Source organism: Aethalodelphis obliquidens, unplaced genomic scaffold, assembly GCF_003676395.1.
Source record: "Aethalodelphis obliquidens isolate GAN/ISIS:26980383/991018 unplaced genomic scaffold, ASM367639v1 scaffold25, whole genome shotgun sequence".
Lineage (NCBI taxonomy): Eukaryota > Metazoa > Chordata > Mammalia > Artiodactyla > Delphinidae > Aethalodelphis > Aethalodelphis obliquidens.
Genome location: NW_020837969.1, coordinates 20,577,245 through 20,599,313, shown reverse-complemented (window position 1 = coordinate 20,599,313; position 22,069 = coordinate 20,577,245). Strand labels below are relative to the sequence as shown.

The window sequence follows — 22,069 nt, the reverse complement described above, 5'->3', positions numbered from 1 at the left end:
AGTATTAGAGTTCAGCTACATTATTAATTAGAAAGGTTTTTGTTTAATAAAAAGTAGAATAATTTCATAAGGACATGACTACATCACTTAGATATATTACACATGGATAATAATATTTTTCTTTACATTCTGATTAAATTAAGGGGTTCTAATAAATATTTTAAAAGTTCAATATTATTAGAAACAAAAAAATTGGTCTTTAACAAATATACAAGTCCTTTTTAGTCTATGTAACTACATGAGAGGATATTAGAAATTCAGATAAAAATATTTGTAGAACTATCATCATAGTGTTATATAATATTGTATTTAATACAGAAAAAAACTACAGATGTGCTATAAGTAGGGAAATAATTCCACGATTTTGATATATTCACAAAATTCAAACTATAAAATTTAACACTTAGTTAATATTTGCTTAGGAAATACATTTAAGTGGAAATTCTACTAGTTCTGAATTCTAAATGTTTTTATCTATTAAAAGTTATTTAAAATTCTGACTTTACTCCCCAATAGACAGTAAAAAATAATGTAAAACTATCTATCTACAGCTCAGTGTCTGCAATATAGAATTTAATAATCTGCTTCAGCAGAATTCCAGACCCAGGCTAAGTCGAGTTGCTCTGATCCAGAGTCTGCTCTCTCTCCCACTTTTTTTGTTTCTTATTGGCACCCAGAGGTTGTTGCCCTGACAACAGAGAAGTTCTGGAGGCAACTTCGCCAGGATGCTCTTGGAAATCAGAGGCTATCTGGACCCAAGAAAAAATTCTCCAATGTTTTCCTCACCCGTATAATTCGTTTAGTCTGGGATTTAAACAAAATTAATGCTATGGATGGATCAAAGAGGATTTTATTCAGAAGGCCAATATATAAAAGGGATAAAAGTAAATAAGTCTGGCTGGGGCAGGGAGAGGAAGGCAGCTCTGGGGGTGCCCAGAGTGCACAATCTGAACAGCACTGATTTATTGTTATTATCGCCTATTTGTATGATTCTCTGCATTTCACAGAATGACTAATGTGGTAAATTCCCATTCAGTAAATTACTATAGTACTTATACAAAGGTAGGGCCTTCAACATGAATCAGCAGAACAACAACAAAATAAAATGGATAAAGCAATCTACAGTAAAAAGGACACAACTGTTTTCATGAGTGTCAATTGATATTCCTTTGAAGCAGTTTACTAATTCAGAAGTTGCCTGGATTACACCAAGTTGTCACAGTGGAAAGAACAGAGAATCACTAAAAAGTGAGAGTGGCAACAATAATCTAAGGAATATGAACCATTCATTCATTCAAAAAAAGAAACTAGCATATAAAATTCTCATTAAATAAGCAGAATATCAAGAATATTGATATTTTTCAAGTGATTGTGCCTTGAAAAAGATAAAGAGTGAAGATAAAGAGTAAATGACACTTCATATTTTTGTTACAACACCAACTGTTTAGATGTGTGATATTCAGAATACTCAAATGCTTGGTTGCTGTTTTTACTTTTTCATTTAGAAATCTGGTATGTGGTAGACAGCTCAAAACTATAGTCACAAAAGCCCTCTGTATAAACTTTGTACAACGTCTACTGAATATTCACACGGAATCCCCAGTTAAACATTTCAACTGACTTTAACTGTCTTTAAGAAGTGAGGGTAGAGGCCACCAAATGCCAGGGGCAGCATTAATTATCAGTCAAAGAATCAAAGTAGGGAATCAGAAAAAGAATGGTAACACTAAATATATAATTAGAACTTGGGGACAACTCTGTTTGAGATGAAGAGAGCTCTGTGAAAATGGCTTATGGGTTATTATTATTGCTCAATGCTATGAATTATATTCTTGGTTGCTGTGATGTGGCGTGCCGTTGGCTTGCCATTTTACATTGCCCAGAAATAACTGGAAGTTGTTATTTCTCTTGGATGAAAATATGAGCTGGATTCGAGAAGTAACATCAGCACATGGAAAAACTAAATTTTCCTCATTGTAATGATGATAACATACAAAAGTACTATTCATATGACCAAATCTTCGGTTGCAGAGATTATTACTTTTTTTTACTGTTTCTTGCCCTAACGGAATCTGTTCCATTCTTACTGTCCTCTCAGTTTTAGGTTCCATTTTCCCCATCATTCTTTTGGTTGCAGGAGTTCTGCTCCAGACGTCTAATTAGCCAGGTTATTATAAATGAAACACAAACAAAATAGAAAAACAATTTTTCCAACTCAAAAAATTACTTAAACATCATGTGCTCAGACTTTAGTATTAAGGATCAGTATATCTGGATGCAAGTTGTACTTATTCTTGGCACAGTGAAACTCCTAGATTCTGAGTGAAAAGTCTTAAGTGAGGAGGTTATTGTGGAGATCAAATAATCCATCCCTGGGCTTCTCTGGTGGCGCAGTGGTTGAGAGTCCGCTTGCTGATGTAGGGGACATGGGTTCGTGCCCTGGTCGGGGAGGATCACACGTGCTGCGGAGCTGCTGGGCCCGTGAGCCATGGCCGCTGAGCCTGCGCGTCCGGAGCCTGTGCTCCGCAGCGGGAGAGGCCACAACAGTGAGAGGCCCGCGTACCACAAAATAAATAATAATAAAAAAAATCCATCCCAAACAAGACTATCATGAATTAACATGTAAATAGATTGGAAACAGATATCAGTATCTTCAAACACAAGAAATGAGAGAATTTTGAATAATTTTAAATAGAAAAGCAAATGGTTATGAAAAATGTTTCTATTTTTCAAAGCCCAAAGTTAATGAATTACATATTTATTATTTCAAAATCCAGAATATGTGAATGGAATCCTCTACACTTTAGAATCAGAATTCTAAGAAATATCTCATTATAATAATCACAGAATGATTTCCTTTTTAGAAACATTTTTTCCCCAGCTCTCTGGTGGCTCAATTTTCCCTAAAAAAGCTATAAGATTTGGCTTATTTTTCTTTCTCATAAACAATGAGGATCTTAGTGAATAAATACTTCTTTAAAAATCCACATACTTTAATGTTATTGCTTGGCTATGTCAAAATTAAATTGCCACGTTCAAAAGCATTACAATCAAAGGCATTTTTCTAAGACCATTACATTTTTATTTGCAAAGTGGTAAATTGTACTAATTCAAATTTTTTGATGTTTCAGACTAAACTTTAAGAATTCTATGTGTGTCATTTTTCCTTTTACTATGCTATTTTCTTTACTTATCATATGTGACATTATGAAATACTCTTTAAATTCTAGTCAATTTTACATGTTACCTAACATTTTTCCCCCAAGAGTTCAGTAAAAAGGAGTATTTGCAGTTCCCATTTGTAAAAAAGACAATGTTTTATCCCTTTATTTTGTTTTAAATAGTGAGCAGCATTAGAGAAAATCACTAGCTTTGTTAAAAAAATCTGATAATCACTTAAGCAAAAATATAGAATATCCTGGTAAAACAAAATAGGGACCTACTAAAATTCTGCATATGAATTGCGTTTTAAATGATACTTGAGAGTAATGTGATTTGGACTCCTGAATCTACACGCTATTTTTCAATTTTAGTGCCTACCATTTAATATGTCACAAGCATAATGACTTTAGCTAAATGATCACATGTATGAGATATGCGATTGCATTTAGATATAAAACCTGGTTTACATTGAAAGTAATTATGAGGAACCTCTGATGGTTTTTCTCTTCTTTCTTGAATCAGCCTTAATTTCCTTAATATGCTGTATAATTGGGACTAATGCCAACAACATTTTATAGTTTCATAGCAGATTAGACCATATCTCATTGGGTGAAAAAAGGAAAAAAATAAGATCCTGTTTTTAAATGACTTAAACATTAACAGCATTCATTAAAAATAACGTAATGTCAAAATTCATACACAACGTCATCACCCTCCTTTTTCCCTCCACTTCAAAATATTTATGCTTTTTAGGGAGGACAATACTATTGACAAGTGAATGTCAGACCCAAAAATTATTGTTTGCTTCCATCATGCCAGAGGGGAGAAAGATAATAGACTGTATGTAAGTGTCTCACTAAGTTGACTATAGCATAAACAGTTGTGTTTCAGAGTCACATTGAGAGATTTTTTTTTTTCTTCAACAATAGGTTACACTGACCATGCAGTTTGAGAAATTGTTGGTAAAAGAGGCTAAAATATCAGGTTGACTGTGGCATTGGAGTACCACCTTTTTTAAAGTCATCTAGAAACGACCATGAACTTGCAGTCAGGACATACTCCTGAAGCTTTATTTCGGTCACACTCCAGCAGCATTTAGGCAGGATTTACTCTGAACCATTCTTGGGAGGAGTTGGCAGTCTCTGGCATTCAGCCTGCCCTCAGCTCCCACCCCCTCCATGAGCTGCTGTCTCCACCCTCATCTATCTCATGGATATTTTGGTGGTAATGATGAAAAGATTAGGGGTGTATTCGGTCTGTGGAATTAGAGCTACTGTTGCCAGCTTGAGCTGGAATAAGATATATTTGTCTTTTTTCATCTTGTAGCAATTACAATAATGAAGGTTAATAATTTCTGCTGTTTTTTAACATCTTAAAAGGAGGGTTATTTTGTAATTCCAACATTCAATACATTCTGATATGAATGCTGGTATCTTCTAACATTCCTTTAGATAGTTTAGGATACACTCAAAACTATCTAGCTGGGGTTCCCAAATGCCCAAATGATTGAGGTTCTCATTCTGGTCGTTAGAATTCTATCACATGGCAACTAGTGGGGTTGTCTTCTCTATGAAGCTGATGTTACTATACACAGCAGAACACCTTCTCTGTTCCTCCAGTACTTATTTTACAAATAAAATATGTTGTTTTTCTTATCTCAGCCTTGGTCTCTTTCTTCAGAAATGTATGATTAATACTAATTTAATGACCACCTACACTAATCAGTATCTTTAAGAAAAACAACAACCACAACAAAACCTGTGGGGTTTTAGTGCCCAGCTTTAAAATCTTTCATGTAACAATCCTATATTAATTAATGCAGGAACAACTCAAGCAACTGAATACCGGTTAGAGGGATGTCATAATATTGTTCTGCAGTGAATGAAAGCACTGTATAAAAAATGATATGACTACACATGCGTTGTTCGCAGAAGTGTCTAGTGTGAAAGGCATGAGACTGCCTCGAAGGAACAAAACCAAGAATTTAAGAAAGAAATTGATGATATTTTTGGCATTAAGCACCAGACCTTGTTTTTACTAATGTGTTTTTTGGTAGTGGATATCCTACCTTTTAACTTTTAAATTTTTTTGTGTCAAATACATTTCAGAAATCTACTTTAATGCTCAATTTTCAGCATGATATATACACAGTATTTATGAAAAATCTGAAGATTACTCATTGGTCCCCTTCTAATAATAAATATAAAAGTAGAAATCTCATTGAAAAATTGGCACTTAGAAATCCAAAGACCTTACACACAAAAGGAAAGCCAAATATTTGTGGTAGTCAGTCATTATAAATAGGTTCATAGCAGCAAATCAAATGTAACTTTAAATAATTCTGAAATGAAAGTAAGCATTCTGTAAAAATGTGACACTATGGAGCAGAAGGCTGGTTCATTTTAGGTGGATGTTAGAAGTAGGTGTTCTTTGAATTTAATGTTTCTACTTAATATTAAAATTGAAATTTTAGTTCATAGTGAAAAGAACAGCTTTGTAGGATACTAGAGTTTTCTTTCTTTTCACAAAGTAGCCAGGCTGCCATTATTCCCAAAGCTCCAAATTGAGGGGAAAAGTGTCTGTTTAATATCTAATAAAATAGGTAAAATTCTTCATTCTAATATTTTAACCCAGGAAAAACTAAAAACATAAAATTGATCCATGGCTCAAGACTTACTTTCTAACTTTAGTAAAAAGGAAATACTCAAAATAATAATAACACCAAAACCAGCAAAAAATAAAACACACACATGCTCATATTAAAGCAGCCCTTCCACCAACACAGAAGCCTGTTTTTCAAGCTTACTTTTTTTTTTTAATCTTTATTGGAGTACAGTTGTTTTAAAATGTTGTGTTAGTTTCTATTGTACAGCAAAGTGAATCAGCTATATGTATACACATATCCCCTTTTTGGATTTCCTTCCCACTTAGACCATAGAGCACTGAATAGAGTTCCCTGTGCTATACAGTAGGTTCTCATTAGTTATCTATTTTATACATAGTATCAATAGTGTATATATGTCAATCCCAGTCTCCCAAGCTACTTTTTAAATTGGTCATTTTCTTTACGAAATTTCCTAAAAGTCAGTTGCCTTTGATAGCAGAGTGTTTTCTTCCCCTCTGGGTACTTCTTGTGGCCAGTTAGAGAATTTGACTAAACTAGAGTTCAGTAGCTGAACAGAGTTGCATTTCCAGTTGTCTAACTCCACCTGCAGTATTGATCAAGATGTGTTAAATAGGTTTTGGGTGTCTTGAAGTGGAATATTGTATTTCAAGGCTGAGTCAATTGCATAATGATTCTCATCACTCACTGACTAGTGAGTTGTGGCATCACTACGAAGTTGTGATCGTGTGCCCAGGTCACACCTGAACAGCTGGATACATCTTCACTTCTGATTTTATTCCAAGTTGCCAACTTTTCAGTTAATATTTGATTTGCAGTGCATGAAAAAATATGCTTCTGTTCAACAACTGATTTTAATTATTTCTTAATTTTGCCTGTGGGGTGAATAGTTTGGTCAACTGATACGGCAAAACATGAACAATTTGAAAAAGGACCCATTATAAAGTACTCTAAGGGATTAAAGCCCTAGGAAAACTGATGGTTTTATGTTTCTCATTCTAAAACTTTACTGAAGATGGTTACCATAAAAATATGTACATTGCTCAATGGAAATATATTGACCACATTTATAAGCATGGGAGCATTGAAAAAAGACTAAGGAACTGCACACAGAGTTGTAGCAATGGTTACAAACTATAAGGTGACTACACTCTAAAATATGTACGTTTCAAGGGAGAAATAGTGGATACCAACAGTAATTATTCTAAAGTAAAAGATGAACACAGAAAAAATGTTAGAGTGAAAAGAACACTCTTAGGGACAATAGAAGGCGCTTTAAAAAGCTAATTTAAGCATAAATACCTTTAAAAAAGGGAATTCACCTTCCTTTCCACTTACTTCTTTTTTTAAAAAAATACATTTATTTCTTTATTTTATTTTTGTTTGCATTGGGCCTTCGTTGCTGTGCGTGGGCTTTCTCTAGTTGCAGCGAGCGGGGGCTACTCTTCGTTGCAGAGCTCAGGCTTCTCATTGCAGTGGCTACTCTTGTTGCGGAGCACGGACTCTAGGCACGCGGGGTTCAGTAACTGTGGCACGTGGGCTCAGTAGTTGTGGCTCGCGGGATCTAGAGCGCAGCCTCAGTAGTTGCGGCACACGGGCTTAGTTGCTCTGTGGCATGTGGGATCTTCCCAGACCAGGGCTCGAACCTGTGTCCCCTGCATTGGCAGGCGGATTCTTAATCAGTGCTCCACCAGGGAAGTCCCTCTACTTACTTCTTATATGTCAGCCCCACACCTGTCCCCAGTGTTCAAAAAGCCAACGCTCCAATTGTTCCCAAACCTTCAAGCTAAAACTTTTTTTTTTTTTTTTTTTTTGCGGTACGCGGGCCTCTCACCACTGTGGCCTCTCCCGCTGCGGAGCACAGGCTCCGGACGCGCAGGCTCAGCGGCCAAGGCTCACGGGCCCAGCCGCTCTGCGGCATGTGGGACCTTCCCGGACCGGGGCACGAACCCATGTCCCCTGCATCGGCAGGTGGACTCTCAACCACTGGGCCACCAGGGAAGCCCCAAGCTAAAACTCTTAAGAGGCTTTTATCTTTTCCCTTAATAAGAACGTGGTAAAATGAGATTGTTGAGTTTCATATTTGAATTTTGCATTTCAACCTTCTCTAGCGATTGTGGAAGAGAAGAGCAACACGTCACTGCAGTCTGCCCATTGGCACACATTATTTTTCACCCTATTTTTTCAGTGTACCGCAAAATAGCATTGGGTAGTATGTCATTGGTTCCTCCTATTTCCTGTATATACAGCACTACCATACAGCATGTCATTGCATTTCATTGTTTACATGCCTCCCTCCCTTGCTAGACTGTGAGATATTTAAAGACAGAGAATATATTTTTATTGCTCTCCAAGTCTTTTTTATCTTGCATAACACACGGCACATCGTAGGTGTTCAATAAATATTTATTCCATCAAAAATACTCTAGATATTCTTGCAGTTGAACATACATACTACATTTTAAATTCAAGTTTTCTCTTTTTAGTTTTATTTCAGATTTGCCTTTTATTTTAAAGGCAGGCAGAAAAGCAATCCAAACTTGTTTCTCTGTGTTAAGCTAACATGGGCATTTAAAAAATAATACGACACTATGATTTTCACTAAACTAGGAAAGGTTATTTTGGAGCTACTGGGACTTTAGATATTTGAAGTAGTAATTACTTCCTCCATAAATGTTACCTTTAGAGTCAAATACTGCTTTCCCGTTGCAGTTCAACTTTTTACTTAAAGGAAAATGTCTTCTATTCACAAGTCACTGTGCTATACTATTACATGTAGTGATTCTCCTTTTCATTTGTTTTGGTAGCATTGTAAAGTCTATGAAGCATCATAATAATAACAATAGTAGCTTACATTTTTTCAGTATTTTTTCTGTGCCAAGCATTTCACTAAGCACTTGACATGTGCTATGTCATTTAATGCCCACATAAAACTTATCATGTGTGTGACCTTATATATCTCTACTTTTTAATCTATCTATCTATCCATCCATCCATCCATCCATCCATTAATTTTCCCATTGGTAAGCCATTTAGTCAGAATAATAATACAGGGAGAATCATCTTTACATTTTGCATTCTTGGTTCTTTCAAGTTTTCAGTATCCAGTAATAAAATTTAACACCATATTTTGCATAATTCTGGAACAATGACCTATGTTAGTAAAGTACTTGTGTAAACATTTATAAAACAAAAAAACAGCATATGTTGGGCTGTATTTAATTAAGTACTATCAAGTCACTGCAACTAAGAATCCAAGAGTATTTCTTCTAAACTGAATGGATGAGATATCAACTCTTACCTGAAGATAATCAACACTTCATGTGGAAACTGACTGTTATAATTAACAACTTACCATAGACTTGGGTTTGGTTCCAGAACTGGCCACTGAGGTGGAAGATGGTAGGTCAGTGGACTCGGTGTTAGAAGACAGATTTATTTGTGTCTGATTTACCGAAGTGTTATCTGCTCCACTCTCAGATCCTGATTCCAGATCCTATGAAAAAAATGCATTGATATGAAGGACATGTCCACACTCTCTACATGCCTTTCTCCCATCTCCAACACCTTTCCACCTCCTCCTTCTCCCAACACACATGGATACACCACAGAGTTATGACAACAGACAGTGACACGTCACCCATAACCATGCATTATTTTGTATTAACAATTGTACTCTTCAGAGGGTCTGATTTTGGAATGCAAATACTGGAAAAGAGGTAGCAAACTACTTTGATAATTTAACAGCTGATTGTGCATTGGAAAGGGCAGTAGGGGCAGCTAGCCGGGACACTGCAATAAGTCAGGAGGAAGAAGCCCATAGACAGCCCTTGCTCGTTGTGTGACTTTGAGTAACTCACTCTACATCCCTCTTGCAACAGGGTTATGAGTGTCAAATGAAAAGACAGTTCTCAGTTCTTCTCACCTCACTCTTCTATGTTCCCATCAGATCTCCATGGTGACACCTACCATAATAGCCTGGAATCATTTAGCTCAAGTGTATGTCTATCTAACGAACTATAAGTTATTTGAGGGCAGGAATTACGCTTTGTCATGTGTGATTCAATTCCCTCATTTGAAAATGAGTGTAATGATAGCATGCACTCATACAGGTTTATGAAGATTAAGCAAGATATATGCAAAGTGCATGTAACAGGCACATAATCATTTTCATTAAATGCTGGGCATTACTGTAAATATTGTTATTATTAACATCATATGCCTTCTGAGCAACTAGTGTACAGTATGTGGATAAGACATGTCTGTTGAATGAGTGCAATTACACTGTAATCCCTCCAAAGGCTGTGCATTTAATTTACCAAATGATATCTTTGTGTTATACATGAGAACACAGAGGAAAGGCAAGGGTGAAGAGAATGCAAAGCGGAGGGAGTGAAGGCACACATCACTCTATAATGTTAACCTGAGAAAATTATGATTTGATAATCTTTATGTCCACTCTTTCTACACCTCAACTTCACCATGGCCCATATGGTTAAATATCATCTACCCTGCACCCCGACTCTCTGGCCTTATGCTCTATCATTCTATTGTCTCTGTATGCTCTGCCATGCATGCTGTTTGTCAGTCCTCCTAGTACACCAAGGTGGTGTTTACGGCAGGGACTATGCCCTTTCTTGTCCCTTGTCCAAGTATTTCCCTTTGCTGTCCCTTTCTTGTCACTCAGCTCTCATTTTGAATATCACTACCTCAGAGAAGCATCCTTTGACAGTTCAAACTAAAATATTTTCCTCTCTTCAACCTCCACAGTGTATCATTTTCTATTTTACGATCTTATTACCTTGTTTATCTACCACGTATCAACAATATCCATCCATCATCTCTACCTATGTATGTACGTATGTATCTATCTCTCTATCTGACCATCTATCTACCTTTCATTCATTTCTATTTCAAATCTTTTTTGTCTCCCTTTATTGGAATCTATGCATCACAAGAGCAGGGGCTTCACCTGTCTTGTTCACTGATACATTCCCCAGGCTTAGAATAGTGCCTGGCATCTAGAATATGCTCATAAATATTGTTTTATGAAAGAATAACCAAACTGACAAATATTAATATGTAACCAAGGAGGCACAAGATCTGTACACTAGAAACTACAGGACACTGATGAAAGAAATTGAAGAAGACACAAATAAATGGAAAGATAGCTCATGTTCCTGAATTGGAAAAATTAAAATTGTGAAAAATGTCCATGCTACCCAAAGTGATCTATAGATTTAGTGCAACCCCTGTCAGAATTTCAATGGCATTTTTCATAGAAATAGGAAAAAGCAATCCTAAAATTTGTATGGAACCACAAAAGACCCTGGATAGCCAAAGCAATCTGAGAAATAATAACAAAGCTGGAGCCATCGCATTCCCTTATTTCAAATTATAGTACTGTAGTAATCAAAACAGTATGGTACTGGCATAAAAACAGACACACAGACCAATGGAATAGAACAGAGAGCACAGAAATAAAAGCATGCATATACAGTCAACTAACATTTGACAAGGGGGCCAAGAATATTCAATAGGGAAAAAATAGTCCTTTCAGTAAATGGTGTTGGGAAAATTGGATATTCACGTGCAAATTAATGAAACTGGACCCCTATCTTACACCACTCACAAACCTTAACTTGAAGTGAATTAAAGACGTAAATGTAATATCTGAAACTGTAAAACTCCTAGAAGAAAGCATAGAGCAAAATCTTCTTGACATTGGTCTTGGCAACAATTTTTTGGGTATGACACCGAAAGCACAAGTAATAAAAGAAAAATAAACAAATGGGACTATATCAAACTAAATGGCGTCTGCACAGCAAAGGAAACAATCAACAGAATGAAGGATGCAGCCTATAGAATTACAGGAAAATGTTTGCAAACCTTAGATAAGGGGTTAATATCCAAAATGTATAAGGAACTCATTCAACTCAATAGCAAAAAACAAATAATCTGATTAAAAAATGAGCAAAATACCTGAGTAGACATTTTTTCCAAAGACACAAATGGCCAACAGGTACATGAAAAGGTGCTCAAATCACTAATTATCAGGGAAATGCAAATTAAAACTACAATGAGATATCACCTCACACTTGTCAGAACAGCTATCATAAAAGGGAATCCTAGTGCATTGTTGGTGGGAATGTAAATGAGTATAGTCACTATGGAAAACAGTATGGAGGTTCCTCAAAAAATAAAAATAGGGCTTCCCTGGTGGCGCAGTGGTTGGGAGTCCGTCTGTCAATGCAGGGGATACGGGTTCGTGCCCCAGTCCGGAAAGATCCCACATGCCACGGAGCGGCTGGGCCTGTGAGCCATGGCTGCTGAGCCTGCGCGTCCGGAGCCTGTGCTCCGCAACGGGAGAGGCCACAACAGTGAGAGGTCCGCGTACCGCAAAAAAAAAAAAAAAAAAAAAAATTGAACTACCATATAATCCAGTAAGTCCACATCTGCATATACATCCAAAGGAAATGAAATCACTGTCTTAAAGAGACATCTGCACCCCTATATTCATGGCTGCATTATATTCACAATAGCCAAGACACAGAAATAACTGAAGTGTCTATAGATGGATGAATGGATAAAGAAAATGTGGTATATATATACAATGGAATATTATTTACCATAGAAAAGAAGGAAATTCTGCCTTTTGTGACAATATGAAAGGACCTGGAGAGCATTATGCTAAGTGAAATGAGTCAGACAGAGAAACACAAATACTGTATGATCTCACTTATATGTGGAATCTAAAAAAAAGGCCAAAATAGAAACAGAGTGAAGTGGTGGTTGCTAGGGGCTGGAATGTGGGGAAAATGGGGACATGCTGGTCAGAAGGTACAAGCTTCCAGTTATAAGAGGCATAAGTTATGAGGATCTAATCTTCATTTTGGCGACTACAGTTAACAACACTGTATTATATATTTGAAAGTTGTAAGAGAATAGATATTAAATGTTCTCACCACACACATACACACACACACACACACAATTGTAATTATACCAGTTTATGGATGTGTTAACTAACCTTACTGTGGTAATTATTTTGCATAAAAAAACTGTATCAAATCATCACATTGTATACCTTAAACTTATACAATGTTATATGTCAATTCTATCTCAATAAAGCTACAAAAAAAAAAGAAAAAAAAGTGGAAAACAAACATAAAAAAGTAAGGGTATAAAAGACATACATAACAATAATAAATATGAAACATAATACTAAATTCTTTAAGTGTGTGTGTGTGTGTGTGTGTGTGTGTGTGTGTGTGTAAAACATATAACCATAACCAAATTTCTCATGCCCTGAGTGCTTTCAGATTAAGGGTCATCTATTCTTTTTTTTTGCACGGAAAAGACATTTTACATTTTACCATAAGAGAAAAATGGTTCATTAAGATTTCAAATTGAATCAACATCAAATGGATAGTCATAAATAGCAGGTAATTTATAAACATCAAATGCATAATCATAAGTAGCAGGTAGTTTATAAGCCATTTATATTTTACATTTATGTTTATCAGAAATCATTTGCACTAATTTTGCCTTCCTATTTATGATTTGATTAGGCAAATAACAGGGTAACCTTGCATCCTTCTAACAATATAATAATTCTGAGGTAAAATAATAAATATTAAAATTTTTTTTTACCATTTAAAGACAATACTGTACAGCCATTCTCTGTTTCCATGTTCACAAACTCTATGTGGAAGATATTATTATCACTACCTGATGGATGATGAAGCCAAAGCTTAAGGCAAGTAACTTGACCAAATTCATGTTCTGTGGCAGGGCTGACATTAAAGCTCAGATCTGCCTGACCCTCACTTGTCAGGCTCTATCAAGGCAGCCTTCTATACATTTTTACATCTACCCTTATTTTAATATGTTTTTCTCTTTGAAGCTATTCTTAAAGACTCCAGCCCATATTATTCTTTACCCCCTTTATTATATGTAGAACTCACTCCAGCATTTTCTTACAAATAATCTCAAACTGAGGTCACTGTTTCATTGTATGTCTTGCCCTCCTTGCTAAACTGTACGTTCACAGTGGAGTATGAGGGTGTGGCAGAGGGGGTTTCTCCTCTGAATCTGGGACAGTACTCCTCGGTGGACAATCAAGGTCATAATTACTTGTTATAATCCACTTATTCCATGGTACAATTATCAAAAGGAATGAAAATCGCATGTGGAAAAAATTCTGATGACGAGAGAATGTTAAAATTAGCTTTAAATACCAAGGAACAGAAATAAAGAAAAAGGGATAACCTAGAAAAACACAGACACAAAAAGAAGTTTCTAGGGATGCAGGCTATGTCTTATTTACCTTTAACCCAGTGTCTGGTGTGAGTGAGCACATGAGAGAAGGCAATGGCATTAACAAATACTAAATATGTACTCTGTGCCAGATCTTTGCAATGCATCTCACACGTGTTCCTTCATTTACTCCTCCCAACAAGCCATTAAGTAGGAAACAATGTCTCCTCTTTTTACATGAACCTGAAGTTGAGAAACTAAATACTTTTCTTATGTTCTCAGATATTCAGTTGTAGAGCTGGCATGTGAACTCAGGCCTGCAGACTCCAAAGTTTATGTTTCTACTGTATTATTTGGCCTATTTCAAGTATCTGTTGAACTAAAAACTCAGAAATACATCTTTATTTACAGAATTAACCCTTGTTCAGCAAGGGTGGTGATGGTCCATGAGATAGTGCATGCAATATAAAATCCAGTTTACACTTTAAATGGAGGCAGAGATGTAGATGCAGACAAATCCTAATCATCACCCACCTTAGCTCTTGTTTTGCATTGTCTTTACCACTCAACACAGAACCATATCTAGCAGGTAAGAGCTGTTTTGCTCTCTGAGATGGAGACAACAATATGGAGTTGTATTTAGCAGAAATCTGGGCTGTGCTTTTTTCCCTAAATACATGGGATTGAGGAAAGGTCAATATAGAGGGAAAAGGGGAGCAAGTAAAGAGATAGGGAGAGATAGCAATTCACACCAGAAAACTTTCAAGAGAAAATGTATTCCACACCTACATTAATGGCAAAAGTACTGAGAAGCACCTCCTATTGAAAAATTGGGCTTTAAAGTGTTGATGAAAATGAGTTTGAAGCTTCTACACCCTTCATATGTAAACGAGAAAACATCCCTTCTTTTGGGCCTCAGGAGATCACTTTCACTGCGTTTCCTCCATCTGGGTGCCTGTCCTACTAAAGTATATGCAAGACGCTATGGCGGCACCAGGGAAGGAGTAAGCGATTCTGTCTGGGAAGACAGAAGGAGATTTAGGGAAGAATTCACTGTAAAGAAAACATTTGAGATGAATCCTGAAGGATGAAGAAAAATTATTAAAAGAAAAATGTCATTCCTACCAGCTTTCTAGGTCAAAGCATTTAATTTCATATTTATTCATTTTTTAATCAAAAATGTTTTTTGCTCAAGCTATCAGATTTCCATTATAGCCAGCTAGGAAAGGCAGTATGGGATAGTGGTTGAGTGACATGGCTCTGGATCAAGACTGGCTGGGCTTCTGTGCCAGCTCTGGCACATACAATTACTGTCTCTATTCTTTTTACTCATCTGAACAATGTTGTAAGGAATGATTGTGTTAACATACATAACGCATTTAGAATAGTATTAATACTTCGTTTATACTTAGGTTAGCTATTATTTTAACTTGTTTATTGACTTTAAATATTCTGCACCACAGTCAGAATGAGTTTTGAATAACTTCAGAATCAACAGTAGAACTATACAAATTAAAGAATTTGATACAGAATAGTTCTATTTTGAAAGGTGCTTATATATATATATATATATATATATATATATATATAACACTTTCCACCCCTTTGATCTTAGGTAATTACAAAATTTCTTGAATTAACGTGTTGATTACTGATATCAAAAGTGATAGATTAATTGAAAAGGAATGCATGGCTTAATTATAAGTAAATTCTACCATCACATTTGCTAGATCTGCAAAAACTAAGCCATTTAATTGAAGCTAATATTAAATATGTAAAGTGTATAGACATTTTGGAATCTATGTCTTCTAAATTTTATTTTGTGTTAGAATCTGATAGGAGTGTCTATCTTATTTGAAACTAATGCACAGTAGAATAAAATTTTCACCTCTGTCCTATTCATTGTGTTTCACTAAGTGAATTTTAGAGTGTTCTCAAGTTGATTTCATCTAAATTCTTTTTTGTAATATGCTTGGTTAGTTCAACCAGCATCCATCCATCCATCCCTCCATCCATCCATCCCTCCATCCATCCATCCACTTACTCACCGACCCATCTATACATCCATTCATCGACCCACACATTCATCCAATGAACCATTCATCCAGCCAACCATTCATCCATCTGTCCAGCAAATATTTATTAACCATCTTCTATATGCAATGTAGATTTGTGGGACACTGGAAATAAGACACTAAACAAGATCAACAGAGCACTGCTAATGGCGTTTATAGCATATCAAGGAAGACCAACAATTAGGGAAACAATGACAATGAAGAGAATCTGATCAGTAGGAAACAAAATAATTTCCCAAAATGACCCTCTTTCCTGTCTAGTAATAACCATTTTCTTTTGAATCACACACTTCTCTTATGGACTCTGCATGAAGCCTAGAATGATTTGAGTGACATTTATGGAAGACTATCAGGGTCCCATGTGGGTAGTGGGGCCATCCAACATGTTTCATTTGCAAGAGGGGCTATACAAAGTAGAGACATCACGTTCACATGCAAAGAAGTGGGAAGTGGGAAGCTCACAGGGACTTGCCGCCGAAGGTTGGTTGGTGTGCTGGACGGAGAGGAGCTGGTGCTGAGAGCGTTCTCAATGTCCTGATCAAGCTGGTCCAGTTTCATGATCAGCAACAACATCGAGTCTAGCCGCACCCTATCTCGATCTTCTCTTATTTCCTGAGGAACAGAACATGTTGTTACTGAATCTGAAAGGCCATTTCTTGGAAAAAATAAAAAGTTCTCTGTTCTTCAATGTGACAAAAAGGACACTGAATAATAGGCAGTCTTCTACTTCAGGGGGGAAGGGAAGTTCTATTCTGTACCATCAATGTGCTCTTCATTGGAAAGATACTGACCACCTGCCAAGAAAGCATTTTACATGCATATTAAATATATATTTTCTAGAGCAAGGCACAATGAAAAGGAAGTATAACATCATATCAGTACTGATACTTACTTACAATTTCCGATTAATTATTCTTGAGAAAAGTTGTATGTTTACTCTTCTTTTGTCATAGTACAAATCAATTATAACATACTAATAATTGTTTGCGGGTTAGACATTTAAGGATGCATACAAGATGATATTTTTGGATGAATATTTCTGAGTATAGTAAAATATAGGAAAAGAATCAAACAAGGCAGGATTGTTTAGTTTAGTTTTGTTTTTTTGCATGGGGCCATTTACTCACTGCTGCTTCAAGCTATGTCATTGCCAGTATTTATTTTCAAGCTTCTTTTCTTTCACACACTTTTGAAAAAAGCCTCCACAATCATATGAATAATGGTTACTTATTCTGAGCTCTCTATAATATAGACATATTTATGGATATAGTTTTGTTTATAAAAGTAACTAAAGCTTCTTATTGACCATATAGAGTTATTTGGGCATGACTGTTTACTATTCTTGGGTGTTCAAATCAATTCAGTTAGTATTAGAAAACTTTCAGACTTTCTGTAATGTGCAAGATATCAGGGTTGGGGAGAGTACTGGGTAAAAGAACAAAACAAAACAAAACATGGAAAGCGCTGTAAGTTTCCTTAGAAGCATAATCTATTGAGGGATGTCACAGGCTCAGGACCAGCCCTTTTGAGGCAAGTCATCATTTGTGACTCATGTTGCCCTTGCCATCTTCTCATCTGTCTGAGATATTTACCTGGGTGAAATCAGCTTTAAAAGGACCATCAGTGGTGACCTCAAAGGGAAACTATATCATGATGGAAGCCTGAGGGGTGCAGGCACAAGGGAGTAATTTGGAGGCTTTGCTGAGGTGATGGGATTAGTAGTGGTATGAATGAGGTGACTGTCTGAATCAGATCTTTTGTTTTGGGCCTTTTACTTTTAATCACCCTAAATTCCCTAGTCACCATTAGGGGGGACCCCAAAGAACAAGGACTCGGGTAATTTCATGGATTCATCTAATGCTATAGATGAAATTAGATTAGCTAATATTAATAATAACTATCTGTTAATATTAATAGCAGACTGTTAATAATAATAATCTTTCACATGTCAAATAATTGGTTAATTAGATTAAGTTGGTCAAAAAATCATTAATTCAGCTAACATGGACAAGTTATTTGTGTAATCTGAACTTGTGCTTGGTTTAAAGATTAATGTCAAATTGAAAGACCTAGCCCTGTTTCCACAAAGTCATTAATTTTGAGAATAAATTAAGAATTTTTTTGAGTTATGTTAATTCCTTTAGGGTACTATGCTATGATTATTTCTTCAATTTCCTTCCATCGTCCCTGCTGTCTAAAACATTTAATGAGTCTCTGACAGAGAATTACAGAACTTTTGTCATAATAAAGTTTTATTGTGCCTAAGAAGGGCCAGGATATTTGCAAACAGACCTGAACCTTACTATACATCATATTCCTCAATGCTACAGAACTTTGTTATATTTAAAAGAATGTTATTTATAGTAAAACCCTGCTTATACCTTAAAATAGAGTCCCAGACATATTAGAGATTACTCAGTTTGATTCTCTTCTAAATAATCCAGTAAATGGAAGAATCTGCCTGAATAGAAGACTCAAAGTCCCCTTAATTACTCCCCCAATGTGTTTACTTATATAATTTCCTTCTCTTTTAAACCAAAGTTGTGTTTGGGAAGATAATGTTCTTTGCATCTCTACACATATCCACGTATGTTTTTGTGTGATTGTCTTTCATTCCCCAGTAATAACATCCTCAAGCACAAAGATGAAGTTTTTCTACCTGGCAGACACAGAGTCAAGTTCTACACTGCATACGCAATACATTTTCAGGAATAATAATAACAATGAAATCAACAGGAGCAAGTGAAATAACACTTCCCAAAGCCTTAGAAAATATATCTTGATATTTTTCCAGCTACTAAGTTAATGTTGGAAAAAACAGTATACCCTGCAGCTATCCTAGACCTATCAGTAGTAGCCTCAGAAATAATTTGTTTTTGAATTAACTAGATGCTGAGTTTGTGCTTTAAAACCTTTCTGAAATCCATTGGCTGAACATCAAATTATTTTAAATTATCTGCCAAAAGAATAAAACAAAACAGCCTTGGTCTAAGATATTTCTTTAGAGAAATAAGCCTATTGATTTTCCCTTTTCTTCATGGATGCTTCCTTATTCACCATCTATTACAACGTTCAGCCTGAAGTGTCAAGTACACGGACTCATATAGTATGTTACACATTAGTTAAACGTCACAAAGTTGAGTTGGCTACAAATCAGATGCTTTGGATACATTTTTTGTCCTTGTTGTTAAAGCCCAAGTATGAATATTTCGCAAAGTTCTAACCTTTCATATGTCCATGGCTAAACTCCAGCGAACAGCTCATGCCTGAAAACAGAGTTGTGCATTTGCAGATTCTGGCGAGGTTGAACCCTACAGTGGAGCTTCCATTTCATGCTGTCACTATAGGCCAAGAAGAGGAACTTCTTAATAAGCGAAGCTGCCTTAGTTCTAGGTATTTCAGTAACTTAACTTAACCCCCTTAAATCAAAGCCAAGATGTGCAATTCTCTCCCTTCCCATCTTTCTTTCCTTCTTTCCTGCAGTCACAGCTATTCTGGGCCAAGCACTATGAAAGGGACAAAATGTTCATCAATGAACAAGAGATAGAAAATCTCTGCTGTCCTGAATATTATAGTCAACATGAGAAGACAAATAATTAAAGTTAACAAATTCATAAATAAGATCGTTTCCAATAGGAACAAGTGTAAGAAGAAAATAAACAGGGTAATGAGGTAAACAGTAACTGCAGGTGGAGTGTCCCACCTTGTAGAGGGTGGTCAGAGAAGAAGTGGGAGTAAATCATGATGGGGTGAAAAAAATGAGGTAGAGGAGAGAAAGATGGAGATAGAGATGGAGAGAGAGAAAAGGAGAGAGAGAGAGAAAGAGAAAGGGAAGGAAGGAAAGAAGGGAGGGAGGGAGGGAGTGAGGAGTAGTAGAACTGGGAAAGCAGTGTCCCACGCAGGGTGAAGAGTGATACGAGGACACTGAGGTAAGAATGAGTTTGGTGAATAAGAGGATTTGAAAAAAGGTTAGAGAAGCCAGGAGAGGGAAAGTGAGTGAGGGAGTGAGTGGGTGCTAGGACAAAATGAGGTTGAATATAAACAGGAGTCAAATTATATTCTGTCATGAAGGTCACTATAAAGAGGTCAATTTTATTCTTTGTGTGCTATGGGGCTATGGGCAGGATGTAAGCAAATGAGTGATTTACTGTGCTTTTTTAATCTTTTAGAGTTCTCACCACATATTGACAACCAAACATTTTTGGAACCTCACCATATTGTATGTCCAGCAATGCCACACGACTAATACACCCTGGTTTCCATTCTTTCCAGCATACAGAAACTATGTTTTGGAAGAACACCAATGACCACAATTTATTGCAAGACACCTTTGAAGCATCTGGTCCAATTCTTTACACTTTTATTTAACAAACGTTCAAGATATGTTTATTGACCATCTACTACGTGCTATACATCATTTCATAGGAAGCAACCGATTTCATATTTGTACAGTTATAATTTTTAGAAATGTTATGGAGACAAATTTTGCCTTCCTCTAACTTCCCAGTTTCTCCCCCCAGAACCAGACAGCATAAGTAGTGCCTATTCCATGAAACAGCCTTTCAAATATTTGAAAAACTATGTTGTGCCCATTTTCTTCCTTTTCTAGGTAAATCATCCTCAGTTCCTTTACTTCTTATATGACATGTTTTCAAATCCTTATTAGTTCTGTTTACTCTTCTCTGGATATAACTGTCAATGACCCAATTAATGGTTGGTACCGTGATTAAATATATTACTCTACATGTTCTCTGACCATGAAGACAGAGAAGGCAAGTATTTCCCCATGTTCTGTACACCCTCTTTAATGTGGCCTAAGAATTAAGTGCCTGTTTAGAATATGAACAGGCTATTCTTAATGGGATAGCCACAATCTGTTCTTTTAATGAGGAAAAGTATTTCGTTGGCTGTGAGTTGACCTTGAGTCAATGATATGATATATGTCTCTTTTTCCCAGTATGTGTCTGTGTCCTGCTAAGAACAGAAACATCCTGTTGTCTTGAGACTATAACCAGCTGATGTCAAGGCATAGATAATATATGTAGCTACTGTGGAAGAAATCTCCAGTTGTATCTTTTTCAAACACAAGTCAGTGGATACTTAGGAAAATTACACAAGAAACTTCTTTTCAATTTGATTTGTTGTCAAAACCTAAAATGGCCAAGCCACATGGTGTTCATTGGGCAATCCGAAAGATCTCCTTCTTTACTTCCAAGAGCTACTTAGTCCTGGGCAGTGAAGTCACTTTGATCACATGGTATCTGGGGGAGATAAACAGAGTTTTTAGGGGGCTATTCTCTACAGGGACATAAACTGAAATCCTTTGAACCCGAGCCTCTATGCTCCTTCTTTCCTTCCATCTGAAGAATATAATTCTGACCCTCCTCTTTCTCCAGATGCTCTTTATTGAACAACATAGAACAGAGCACACACAGGGAGTGGGGAGGAACTGTATGTTACTGGACATTTCACAGACGGGGCAAACATGAGGTCCAGAGAAAAGGGTGCCTCCCTCAGAGATGCACAGGCTCTGTTTTTCTTATGCCAAGCATTTGGAAGAAAACCAAAAAATTCGGTGAAATACCCGGATGCTTCCAAATAGTAGATATTTGGCTCAGCAAACACAGCACTGCCTGAATGTTCTGCTTGTCAATGAGTTGTGGCATCACATAGACAGGCATAATAAATTAAAGACTAGGCCAGGAATAGAACTAAGACTTCCTGATTCCTAATCCAAGGTTCTGGTCCGTACACTGCCTTTGATTCCATACACATCTTACTGCTATTCTGGGCTACTAATGCTCCTTGCTCACCCGTAAAAGAAAGGGACCTTTTAGCAAAAAGCTTGGCTCAATTTCATTCTGAAATTATTTGATCTACAGCCAGCTGGACTAGTATGAAATCTCATATCAGTGTTATAAATTTCATTTGACAATAAATTCCTCATTCT

The 22,069-nt window shown here is 36.3% G+C and overlaps 1 protein-coding gene across 4 annotated transcripts in view; it reads right to left on the bottom strand.

Moving 5' to 3' along the window:
• DLC1 (DLC1 Rho GTPase activating protein) overlaps positions 1-22,069 on the bottom strand; it is a 401,580-nt gene that overhangs the window by 288,131 nt on the left and 91,380 nt on the right. For all 4 annotated transcript variants that reach the window (XR_003436251.1, XM_027122726.1, XM_027122725.1 and 1 more), the window contains exons 3-4: positions 16,582-16,731; positions 9,141-9,281 (exon numbers count right to left, since the gene is read on the bottom strand). Coding sequence is in view for 3 of the 4 variants with exons in the window: in XM_027122726.1 (XP_026978527.1) it covers positions 9,141-9,281; positions 16,582-16,731 (291 nt within the window). In the remaining variant the exon portion in view is untranslated. The remainder of the gene's footprint in view (positions 1-9,140; positions 9,282-16,581; positions 16,732-22,069) is intronic.